This window comes from Papio anubis, chromosome 16 (genome assembly GCF_008728515.1).
Source record: "Papio anubis isolate 15944 chromosome 16, Panubis1.0, whole genome shotgun sequence".
Classification (NCBI taxonomy): Eukaryota; Metazoa; Chordata; class Mammalia; order Primates; family Cercopithecidae; genus Papio; species Papio anubis.
Window position 1 is genome coordinate 29,373,017 of NC_044991.1, and position 12,744 is coordinate 29,385,760.

Genomic DNA, 12,744 nt, shown 5'->3' on the forward strand with positions numbered 1-12,744 from the left:
CAGCTGAGGCCCTCTGTGCACTCAGGGTCTGACGACAAGTTGCATCTGGAATGCAGTGGCATGATCATAGCTCACTCTAACCTTGAACTCCTGGGCTCAAGCGATCCTCCCACTCAGCCTCCCGAGTAACTTGGGACTACAGGCACGAGCTACTGTGTTCCCTGCTCCTGACATTACAAAACCATGACTGCTCTCTGGCAACAGCAAGATGCTGCAGGTCCATCAGTGACCATCCGAGAAGCCCTGGTCCCTCTAGATGAGTGCTGGAGCACACCTGAGCATAGACAGTGGGCTACAATGACCATCCTTCTTTTTGGGGCCCTTGAACCAGTGGCAGAACCATTAAGGTGTACATTTGAAGGTTATATGTTTTATACTGATCTTTCTAATGCAGTATGTAACTTCATAAAACATTTTCTACATGTAGACAGAAAAGAGGAAGTAGTACTCCTTTTTATCCTATTAAAGCTCAATTCATCATGAAAGCACCACAATAATGAGCTTACCAGATTTGTCTTTCTGAATAGCTTTATCCTCAAAGTAGCAGAACATTACCTGGAAGCGATCAGGATCTGTTGAACGCAGTACCCTAAGAAGAAAACAGCTTTAGATAAATTTTGAAAAATCCAGGCCCTCCCTATCACAGATTTGACACCGCCCATAAGTGGTAAGGCTGTGAAGAACATTTGCCTTCTGCCATTCATAAGGGCGTACATTGACGTGGACTTTCTGGAGGGTGACGTGCACCATCTATTACACATTCCCATATTTTTCACTCCAGCAGCCCCACCATTAGGATATATCTTAAGGGTTACATGTATAAGGATTCTCCTAATAGCACTGATGGCATTACCCAAAATGGAAAGACTCTGAATGTCCATCAACAGAAGACTGGGCAGATAAGCCAAAGTACACCCATTCGATGACACATCATGTAGCCACCATACGAGAGGCAGCTCTCTACATGTGCTGTTACAAAAAAATGTCCGAGACATATATTAACAGAAAAAAGCAAGCTGCAGGGAACACATGTCCAGCATGATCCCACTGACAGGTTTCCTAAAGGCCTGTCTGTGCATGTGTATGTGTAGGCTACGCATGCTTGCCTATGCACAGAAAATTTCTAGAGGGAAATTAAGAGGCCATTAACAGTAGGATAGTAGAAACGAGGTATTCACATCTACAAAGGTGACATCTGTCTTTTTTCATCTTTAGCATCTTCTGTACTATGCCAGTGTTTCCTCTTTTCTTTTTTGTTTTATGCACCCTGTACATTTTTATGGTAAAAAATATCTTTAACCTCAGGGGGAAAAGGAGAAAAAGGAAAAAGCGCATACACTTGTCCCATGGGTGCTGTGAAGGGCTGTTCAGAGTTCCAGGGGCTCCACTAAGGCAGCAGCGGCTTGGCAGGCCACGTCTTTTGGCCTCTGCGCCAGCCTGTCAAGAGTTAAGCCTCAGGAGGCCAGGCCAGGTGGCTTTCAGCACACACATTCGAGTGTGCACGTGCACACACCTTTAATTTGATTTCCCAAATTCTCCACTTCATGGTTTTAAAGTTCTCTCAATACCCAGTGGCTGGGAACCTGGGCCAGGTTCCTGAATAAAGGCTTTGAGGTTGCCTCTCTATGCTAATAGAGTGCCCTCAAGGGCCTGGTAGGCAGCCCGAGGTGGAAGGTGGGCTCACAGGAGCTGCTATGGGCTGCCTCTTAGAGTCTTCCTCTGCCAGTTAAGAGCCTGTCCTGAGAACCTGAGAAAACTACTCAGGGGCATACTTGTGGGAAAGGCAGAGGTAGCTTTGCCTTCAAACCACATGAGGTTGAGAGGGTCTGGAGATACCTCTTCTAGCCATGCATGCTGGGATGAAAGCCATTGTTTTTGCTCTGTTTGGGTCTGGCTTGTTTTGTTTTGGCTGTTTTTTCTTTGAAAATATATTGTTCAGTAAAAAGACTACAAGCAGCTATACTAACAGGCTATAGGGGATGATGGTGAGGTCAGTGGTTTTTTTCTCTCTCTACTTATTTTGCAAGATTTTGCATAAATGTTCTGTTTTTCTGAGACAGTGTCTTTTGCCTAGGCCGGAGTGCAGTGGTTTGATCATAGCTCACTGCAGCCTCAACATCCTAGGCTTAAGCAACCCTCTTGCCTCAGCCTCCTAAGTAGCTGGGACTACAGGCATGTTCCACCACAACTGGCTAGGTTGTTTTTTTTTTTTTTGGCGGGGGGGTAGAGACAAGTTCTTGCTCTGTTGCACAAGTTCAAAACTTCCAGGCTCAAGTGATCCTCCCACCTCCCAAAGTGCTGGGATTATAGGCATGAGCCACTGCCTAGCCATTTGTTTTTTTGAGATAGAGTCTCACTCTGTCGCCCAGGTTGCAGTGCAGTGGCGCCATCTCAGCTCACTGCAACCTCTGCCTCCTGGGTTAAGCAATTCTCCTGCTTCAGCCTCCTGAGTAGCTGAGATTACAGGCATGTGCCACCACGCCCAGCTAATTTTTATATTTTTAGTAGAGACGGGGTTTCACCATGTTGGTCAGACCGGTCTCGAACTCCTGACCTCATGATCTGCCTGCCTTGGCCTCCCAAAGTGCTGAGATTACAGGTGTGAGTCACTGCGACCGGCCGCACTTAGCCATTTTTGTGTAATGTTCTTTATTTTTGAGATGGAGTCGGTCTGTCGCCCAGGCTGGAGGGCTGTGGTGCGATCTTGGCTCACTGTAAGCTCTACCTCACCTCCCGGGTTCATGCCATTCTCGTGCCTCAGCCTCCCGAGTAGCTGGGATTACAGGCACCTGCCACCACGTCTGGCTAATTTTTTGTATTTTTAGTAGAGACGGGGTTTCACCGTGTTAGCCAGGATGGTCTTGATCTCCTGACCTTGTGATCCACCCGCCTCCGCCTCCCAAAGTGCTGGGATTACAGGCGTGAGCCACCGCGCCTGGCTGCATGTGCAATGTTCTTATATCACTTTTATAACTGAAAATAAAGGACACTTTTTTCTTTTGAGATGGAGTTTCGCTCTGTTGCCCAGGCTTGAGCGCAGTGGCATGATCCTGGCTCACTGCAACCTCTGCCTCCCGGGTTCAAGTGATTCTCTTGCCTCACTTGAGGCAAGTGAGGCAAGTGAGTGGCTGGGATTACAGGCGTTTGCCACCAGGTCTGGCTAATTTTTGTATCTTTAGTAGAGACAGGGTTTTACCATGTTGGCCAGGCTGATCTTGAAACTGACCTCAGGTGATCCACTCGCCTTGGCCTCCCCAAAGTGCTGGGGTTACAGGTGTGAGCCACCATGTCCGGCCAAAATAAAAGACATTTATAATGAAAAAAGAACAAAGTCAAAACTCCCTTGGCTCTGTGGGACTTGGGGAGAATGGGTTTCCATATCTGGCTCTGTGTGGAGCCCTGGGCTGCTGAGGGCAGGGCGGAGGAGACTGAGCAGGAGGGTGGGGGTGCATTCCGATGCAACCAAAGCACTCTGCCTTCCTTTTATGTATTGAGCTTTCAAGGACTATTTTACCAGAGGGTTGGTGGTAACAAAGAAAGGCTAAAATAGTGTTTTCCAAATAGCCTTTCTTTTAGGACACTTTCTTTTTCAAATCATTTGTGAAAGGAATTATTCTACGACTTATCTGCACTCTCCCATGACTTAAGCTGAGTGTAATTTGACCTTTTCTTGATGACAGGAATCATCATTTTGTAGACAATGTACTCAGTTGCTATCCCAGGGTACCTGAGGCCTCAGCACAGTGGGTCTGTATAACACCGCCTACCTCACAGGCATGTCGGGAGTGGTAAACGTGGGTAATGCAGCACAGTACCTGGTACAGCACAGGCACTCAATCCACGTTTACTTCTGAGGTCAACATGATAACAGCTGTAGCTCCAAAGAGTTACTACTGCTGTTAGGACTGCTGTGGCCACAGGTGTGTCCTGAGCATCGGGCCACATGCAGGATTGTTTTGGAGCCAGCCCCACCTCATGTTGCATTTGCTGTTTGTACTCAACCGTGGTCCTGGGCAGCTCAGTGAGTGCCCTAGACACGCACTCAGTGAGGCTGGGTCCTCAGAAGGGCCTCGCTCAGCCCGTGGGCTGAGTTCACAACACTGACTGCGACTGCCCAGAAGTCTGTTTCCTATTAGAGAGGGGGTAAGGCGGAGCTTAGATACTGGGAGGTGTTACCAGATGTGGTACTTGGTGGTCATGAATGAGGGGCATACGAGAAAAGTAGAAGGTGTTTTTGCTTGTTTTTTCAGAAAGTTTGCATGTCTTGGGAGGAGTTGAAAAAAGTCTCACGCTTACGAGGGCACAAAAATGAAACCCTGCTCAAATGTGGATGTGCATGGTGGTGAAGGCACGTCTACCTCATGTACTCCAGCCGGTACACAGAGAGGAGGTAGGTGGACATGGCGAAGTCCAGCTTGTTGATGAGTGCGGACACTTCGGGAGGGGGGTCCAGCAGGTTGATGATGGTGCTGCGGAGCTCACTCAGCTCAGCCTGGAGGGAGAGAAACATCCAAGGGCTCAGGGGGCACCTCCCAGGACAAACAGGTCCCAGTGGCTGGCAACATGTGTTAATAATGGCAATGAAAGGATCTGCCCTAATTGGCCCAGAGAGCATGGTAAAAGTGAGATGTGAATCCTTACAGGGGTGACCGTGTCGTTCTTCATGGCTGAGTTATACTGGAGGACGGACCGCAGTGGCTCCTTGCTGGGAAAGGTGAGCAGGGGGGACTTGGTGGCTATTTCACAGACCCCTTCGTACCACTCTTCCGGCCAGAGTCCTGCAATAAAGTGAACACAAATGAGGAAATCACCTTGGTCAGAAAGCACAGCAGTGACGTCGACTGACAATTTCTATAGTCATGGGTCCTTTGAGACAATTATCCCAAAAACTAGGCACACAAATGAGTCTATTACCTAACTTGGACGGACTTTTCCTAAGGTGTGCGGCATTCTCAGCACCCTAAACTACATCTGGGGACAGTAACACTTGCTAATACTTGCAGGAAGAAGCAGCTGCATGTGGACTCATTTAAACATGCTCATATTCATAATTACATGGGCTCCGACCTCACCTTTATCTTCATTCTGCACTCCATCTTCCCCGGGAGAGAGATCATCCCCCTACCTGAGCCCTCCACAGCGAATCCCATCAGAACGGAATATAGCCAGAAGTCCCGGAAGAGCTTCTGTAACCGAGGCTTAGCTTCTTTGATGGGCGGCAGTCGTCGGGTGAGCTGATATGCCAAGAAGAGAGGGAGAAAGGAGGTTATTTGCTCAGGAAACCCTAAGCCCTGTAGGTGTAAAAGTAACCACAGATTCATTCTCCAAGAGCATTCTCAGAGACTCAGACTGGGTAGGAAAAGGCACACTGAGCAGTGATAATTTTGCCAATAAGCATTGTCCATCCATTCAGGTACTGAGTCCCTAGTGTGCACCAGGTGCTGTGCCAGGGAGGAAAAAGCCCTGTTCCTGCACTTGAAGGACTTCCTGTCTAGTTTGGAGGCAGGTGAGCAACAGTTACAGTGGGGCGGAGTTCCCAGAGAAGGTGTCATGGGTCTCAGAGCTAACATTCGAAGAAAGCTTAGCCAGGAGAGAAGAGAAGGCAGCCTGTTCAGTCACAGGAGCATTAGGTCCTAAGCCTGGCACTGTGGAGGGCAACAAATGCATAGGAAAGGCAAACAACGGATGCGAGCCAGAGCTGGGAGGAAGGGATGCTGCTGGGGAGGCAGGGAGGAGAGCACAAGAACTCTCATGGGCCAGGTAGCACAAATTTTCCAAACAGTAATCTCGGGCAGAATCCCCATGTGTGTAACAGGTAAAGCAGAGTTGCTCAGGTGCAGGTGAGGGGCTGTTGTCCCTGTTTCTGCTCCAGATGCTGGTGGGAAGCAGGGAGAGACTCATCAGTAGTATAAATGGTTAAACTTGGCCAGGCGTGGTGGCTCATGCCTGCAATCCCAGCACTTTGGGAGGCTGAGGTGGGCAGATCACCTGAGGTCAGGAGTTCAAGACCAGCCTGGCCAACATGGTGAAACCCCATCTCTACTAAAAATACAAAAAATTAGCTGGGCGTGGTGGCAGGCACCTGTAATCCCAGCTACTCGGGAGGCTGAGGCAGGAGAATTGCTTGAACCCAGGAGGCAGAGGTTGCAGTGAGCCGAGATCGTGCCATTGCACTCCAGCCTGGGCAACAAGGGCGAAACTCCGTCTCAAAAACACCAAAAGGTTTAACTTGTGCATGATGCCCAGCTGGACGGGCTGATCCTTACAGACCCCCCAGTGGACGTTGAGCTCCCATCAGTGATGTTGAGTCTGTGGTAAGCGGGGGCTTTGCTACCCCCAAACACTTATAAGCACCCAGTATGGGTCAGGCACTGAGCCAGGGACAGAGAGGTGGGAGAGATGAAGACATCATCTCTTGAGGCAAGGAGGGCACAATGGGATGGGCTATGACACATCACACACAGCAGGCAGGACTGTAAACTGCCACAACACTGCTTTGAAAACAATTCGGTAATATGCATCAGAAATTCTCAATATGGCCACACATATTTCACCCAACATCCCATCCCTGAGAAATCTATCCAAAAAATTTTAAAAAGCTGATTTAGGAACAAAAATGTTGTAACAGCAAAATAAATAGAAACACACTAAATGTCCACCTGAAAGGGGCATTTAAATAAGTAACAGTATATTAACAGTATAATAAATTGGCCAGGCGCGGTGGCTCATGCCTGTAATCCCAGCACTTTGGGAGGCTGAAGTGGGCGGATCATGAAGTCAGGAGATTGAGACCATCCTGGCTAACATGGTGAAACCTCGTCTCTACTACAAAAATACAAAAAAATTAGCCAGGCGTGGTGGCGGGTGCCTATAGTCCCAGCTACCCAGAGGCTGAGGCAGGAGAATGGCGTGAACCCGGGAGGTGGAGTTTGCAGTGAGCCAAGATGGCGCCACTGCACTCCAGCCTGGGCGACAGAGCGAGACTCCATCTCAGGAAAAAAAAAGTATAATTAATTATTTTTGAGACAGGGTCTCACTCTGTTACCCAGGCTGGAGTGCAGTGGCACAATCACAATCACTGCAGCATTGACCTCGATCTCCCAGGCTCAAGTGATCCTCCCACCTCAGCCTTCCCAGTAGCAGGGAGGACAGGTGTGTGCCACCATGTCCAACTAATTATTATTTTATTTATACTTTTTGAGATGGAGTCTTGCTCTGTCACCCAGGCTGCAATGCTGAGGCACAATCTTGGCTCACTGCAACCTTTGCCTCCCAGGTTAAAGCAATTCTCCTGCCTCAGCCTCCCGAGTAGCTGGGACTATGGGTGTGCACCACTATGCTCAGCTAATTTTTGTATTTTTAGTAGAGACAGGGTTTCACCATGTTGGCCAGGCTGGTCTCAAACTCCTGACCTCAAGTGATCTGCGCACCTCGACCTCCTGAAGTCCTGGGATTACAGGTGTGAGCCACCGTGCCCGGCCTAATTATTATTATTATTATTATTTTTCCAATTCTAAACTTTTAATTTAAAAGTAAACTTTAATGTTGAAAATGCAAACTTGGGGAGGGGAGAAAGATCACACACAAGGCTGCCAATTCACACTTGGAGGGTTGCACAGCAGCTGGGCAAAGGTGCTCCTCACTTCCCAGACAGTGCAGCAGCCAGGTAGAGGTGCTACTTACTCAATTCCCAGATGGGGTAGCGGCCAATGCCCGGCTTAATTATTATTATTTCTTTTTTCATGCAAACAGACACTTTACTGATTTTTTACATTTTTTTGTAGAGAAAGGCTCTCACGACGTTGCCCAGGCTGGTATTAAACTCCTAGGTTCAAGAGATCCTCCCGCATTGGCCTCCCCAAGCATTGGGATTACAGGCAGGAGCCACTGTGCTCAGCCAAGAATCATATTTTCGAAGACTATTTGGTGACACATGTAGAAATCATAATATGTCAAGTGAAAAAAAAGCAAAATGTATAAATAATATGATATAGATTTTAAAAAATCTAAACATATATGCATAGAACAAAGATGGGAAAAAGTAGCCACATATTAAGATTATTTCTGGGTTGCTAAGGATTTCACTCTTCTTCTTTAATGTCTGTTATTTCCCGGAGCTCTTTCATGAACTTATTCCTTTTACAATCAAAGGGAGGGTGCAGGTGCCGGTCAAGGGCTTGGCAACCTGTATGGAAGAAGGTTCCACACCTCTGCTTGAGAGTCACCAGGGCACTGTGTCCTTGGGAAGAGTGGGCCAAGACCTGGGGGTGCAGGGTGGGCTCTGGATAGGTGCTGAGGAGGTGGGGAGCTCAGCTCCTCCACGGCTGTGTGGAGGGTAGCAGTAGACGGACGCAACAGAGGGCAGGAAATCTAGAGCCGCACACGATGTGGCCACAAAAGGACAGTTGACAAAGGGCTTCCAGTTCAGCTAGCGGCCAAGGACGGTGAGAGTAAGAATACGCAACTGTGGGACTCACTGGCTCTGAAGTGATCAGCCTCCCTGGATAAGCGATGGTGGAGATGGAGATATGAAGGGGTTTCCAGGCTGCAGAATTCAAGGCCTATGTGGCTAAGAGGTTCTGGTACCTTCTAAAGAGAACTAGACTTTGGTGGTTATGGAAAGGGTCAAGCTTCTAGAATGCTTCCCTCTCAATGAGAACAGCAGCTCCACGTGGCTGGGAAGCTCAAAGTGGTTTTGATACAGAAAAGAGAAAGTGGACTCTATCTTTGATTTGGGATCCTACTCCTGACCCTGTGAACTTCTTGGCTCCCTCCTGAGGACTCCGGCTTGAAAATGGCCCTGTAGGTTCTCCCTGCTCTCTGACTTCTCCGGGCCTGCTGGCCACTGTCTTGGCTGAGACTGCTCTAGTCTCCAGAAAGGAGACCTGCTCGCTCCTAAAGAGTATCAAGGTCAGGCCAGGCGTGGTGGCTCACACCTGTAATCCCAGCACTTTGGGAAGCTGAGACAGGCAGATCACGAGGTCAGGAGACTGAGATCAGCCTGGCTAACATGGTAAAATCCATCTCTACTAAAAATACAAAAATTTAGCTGGGTGTGGTGGCACGCGCCTGTGGTCCCAGGTACTCGGGAGGCTGAAGCAGGAGAACAGCTTGAAACCAGGAGGCTGAGGTTGCAGTGAGCCAAGACAGCGCCACTGCACTGCAGTCTGGGCGACAGAGTGAGACTCTCTAAGACGAAAGAAAGAAAGAAAGAAAGAAAGACAGAAAGGAAGGAAGGAAGGAAGGAAGGAAGGAAGCAAGGAAGCAAGGAAGCAAGGAAGGAAGGAAGGAAGGAAGGAAAGAAAAGGAAGGAAGGAAGGAAGGAAGGAAGGAAGGAAGGAAGGAAGGAAGGAAGGAAGGAAGGAAGGTAGGTAGGTTGGTCAGGGGAGAAGTGGAAAGACTGAAATAGATAAAGGATTCTAAAGAGATATAACAGCCAAATGCAATGCATGAAACCGTGACCAGATAAAAATAAAAAAGCCATAAAATACAAGTTTGAAGTCATGGAGTAATCTGAGTTGGACTAGACATGTGATATATGTGAGGCCTGTGATCTTCCCAGGAGTGAGGTAGCACAGCACAGGGCAGAGACCCTTCCATAGAAGAAAAACACTGGTGCTAGTGCCCAGGGCAGAAGTGAGTGATGTCTTCTCACCTTCAAACACTCCAGGAAAATAGCCCCCAACACATAGAATTAAGTGGACATGGCAAAATATTAACTATTCTACCTAGGCTGTGGGTGTATGGATATTTAGTATTCAATTATTCCGATTTCTCTGTGTACGTATATGTATTTTTTTAGAGATGGGGTCTCACTCTGTCGACCAGGCTGGAGTACAGGGATACAATCATAGCTCACTGTACATGCTCAAGTGATCCTTCTGCCTCAGACTCCTGAGCAGTTGGGACTACAGGTGTGTAGCATCATAGCCCAGTTAATTTTTTTTTTTTTTTTTTTTTTTTTTTTTTTTGAGATGGGTTTTGCTAGCTGGGCTTAGTGGCTCATGCCTGTAATCCTAGCACTTTGGGAGGCCAAGGCAGGCAGATCATCTGAGGTCAGGAGTTCAAGACCAGCCTGGGCAACATGGTAAAACCCTGTCTCTACTAAAAATACAAAAATTAGCCAGGCATGGTGGCAGGCGCCTGTAATCCCAGCTACTTGGGAGGCTGAGGCAGGAGAATCACTTGAACCCAGGAGGCAGAGGTTGCAGCAAGCTGAGATTGAGCCACTGCACTCCAGCCTGGGCAACAGGGCAAAAACTCTGTCTCAAAAAAAAAAAAGAGAGAGAGATGGGTTTTGCTATATTGCCCAAGCTGGTCACGTGTACAAACACACACGCGCGCGCGCGCACACACACACACACACACGACAGGGCAAAGGTTCCAAAATTTTAAACCTGGTAAATCTGGGTAAGGGTATATAGGAGTTGTTCTACTGCACTCTTTTTTCAACTTTTTTGAAAGTTTGAAGTTATTTCAAAATAAAAAGTTTTCCAAACTTTAGTGATCCTCCTGCCTCAGCCTCCCAAAGTGCTGGGATGACAGGCATGAGCCACTGCGCCTGGCCCCTCTGTATATTTTTAAAATTTCATGTTAAAAGATGGACAAGGCTGGATGAGGTGGTTCACACCTGTCTTCCCAGCTGTTTGGGAGGCCGAGGTGGGAAGACTGCTTGAGGTCAGGTGTTCAAGACCAACTTGGCCAACATAGTGAGACCCCACTTTTTTCTAACTAAAAAAAAATTTTTCAAGTTGAAAAAAATAGCCATGAGACAAGCCTTGAAACTACAAAACAACAATGGAGTATGTGTGACAGGAGGTACTACTCTACAGTGGGGGCTAAAGCCATACACAAGCTGTTACCACTAAATGGGAAAATGACTGAAAAATGTCAATGTCAAGAGGGATTGAAATCAAATTTTTTCAATAGTGGGTTACATAATCAGAAATCTAGATAGGCAGGAAACATACTGGCTTTATTTATTTATTTAGATAGAGTCTCACTCTGTCACCCAGGCTGGAGTGCAGTGGCACGAACTTGGCTCACTGTAACCTTCGCCTCTCAGGTTCAAGCGATTCTCCTGCCTCAGCCTCCTGAGTAGCTGGGACTACAGGTGTGTGCCACCACATCCGGCTAATTTTTGTATTTTTAGTAGGGACGGGGTTTCACCATGTTGGTCAGGCCGGTCTTAAACTCCTACCTCAAGTGATCCACCCACCTTAGCCTCTCAAAGTGCTGGGATTACAGGTGTGAGCCACACCTGGCCGGTACTGGTTTTAAAAATAACAAAAGTAATACATACACATAGAAAAAGGTCAAAGAAGTACATAGCATGAAAACGAATGCTGTGTCCCTTCCCAGACCATTTCTGTGAATAAATATGTAACACCACGAAACGATGACGACTAACATTTCCTGAATGCCAGACACCACTCTACGTGCTTTCCACACATTCACTATCTCATTCAATTTTCACAACAACCTCGTGCAGTAGGTGTAACTGTCACCCTCATTTCAGAGAGCAGAACACTGAGAGCTGGAGGCCAAGGGGCAATTTCAGCCAGGGTGGCTGGTGATGCCTCAGTGAAACCAAGAGCGAACAGTGACAGCAGCGGCCACCTGCTGGTCTGCAGGGAAGATGCCCTTGGCAGAAAGAATAGCAAGTGCCAGGGCTGTGCTGGAGCCAGGCTTGGCATGTGTGAGAACAAGATAGAGAATGAGGGAGGTGGCCCCAGGAGGCATGTGGGCTCAGGCAGCAGTCTCTGCCTCTGGTGCCACGCTGAAGACTCAGTATTGTGTGTGACAGATGAAGGCTCTGAGAAGACAGCTCTGACCAAAGCTAGAATGCAAAACCAGACTCAAACACAACCACTGGTCTGTGTCCTAAACACAATGGACCTTTACACTCTGGAATTTCTCAAACAGAGCAATGCACAGACACCCCCATGGGCCCCTTGCACACCCGCAGATTCTCCTAGGAGTCACATTCTCCTTTCAGATAGACTCTGGGTGCCGACACTCCCAAACATGCTCTCGAGGAGTAGTCTCTGTGATCTTCCAGACAATCCAGAATATTCTTAAAACTTTTTAGATCATAAAATTTAAAACACAAATTAAAAAACAAATTATCATAAGGCTGGGCACAGTGGCTCATGCCTGTAATCCCAGCACTTTGCAAGGCCGAGGCGGGAGGATCACTTGAGCCCAAGAGTTCAAGACTAGCCCGGGCAACATAGTGAGACCCTGCCTCTACAAAAAAGTCAAAAAGTTAGCCACACGTGGTGGTATGCACCTGTATTCCCAGCTACTTGCGGGGCTGAGGTGAGGAGGATTGCTTGAGCTCAGAGGTTGAGGCTGCAGTGAGCTAAGATCATGCCACTATACTCCGGCCTGGGTGACAGAGTGAGACCCTGTCTCAAAAAACACATAGGGCCGGGCGTGGTGGCTCATGCCTGTAATCCCAGCACTTTGGGAGGCTGAGGCGGGCAGATCACTTCAGTCCAGAAGTTCAAGACCAGCCTGGCCAACATGGTGAAACCCCGTCTTTACTACAAATACAAAAAATTAGCTGGTTGTGGTGGTGCATGCCTGTAATCTCAGCTACTTGGGAGGCTGAGGCAGGAGAATCGTTTGAACTTGGGAGACAGAGGTTGCAGTGAGCTGAGATCGCACCACTGTACTCTGGCGTGGGCAGCAGCGCAAAACTGTCTCAAAAAATAAAAAAAAAACAACCCAAAAACAGAA

General features: G+C 48.0%; 1 protein-coding gene across 4 annotated transcripts in view; it reads right to left on the reverse strand.

Moving 5' to 3' along the window:
• Window positions 1-12,744, reverse strand: part of PI4KA (phosphatidylinositol 4-kinase alpha) — a 145,014-nt gene that overhangs the window by 51,771 nt on the left and 80,499 nt on the right. For all 4 annotated transcript variants that reach the window (XR_004178955.1, XR_004178954.1, XM_031656473.1 and 1 more), the window contains exons 20-23: window positions 5,126-5,234; window positions 4,642-4,778; window positions 4,359-4,492; window positions 507-589 (exon numbers count right to left, since the gene is read on the reverse strand). Coding sequence is in view for 2 of the 4 variants with exons in the window: in XM_031656473.1 (XP_031512333.1) it covers window positions 507-589; window positions 4,359-4,492; window positions 4,642-4,778; window positions 5,126-5,234 (463 nt within the window). In the remaining 2 variants the exon portion in view is untranslated. The remainder of the gene's footprint in view (window positions 1-506; window positions 590-4,358; window positions 4,493-4,641; window positions 4,779-5,125; window positions 5,235-12,744) is intronic.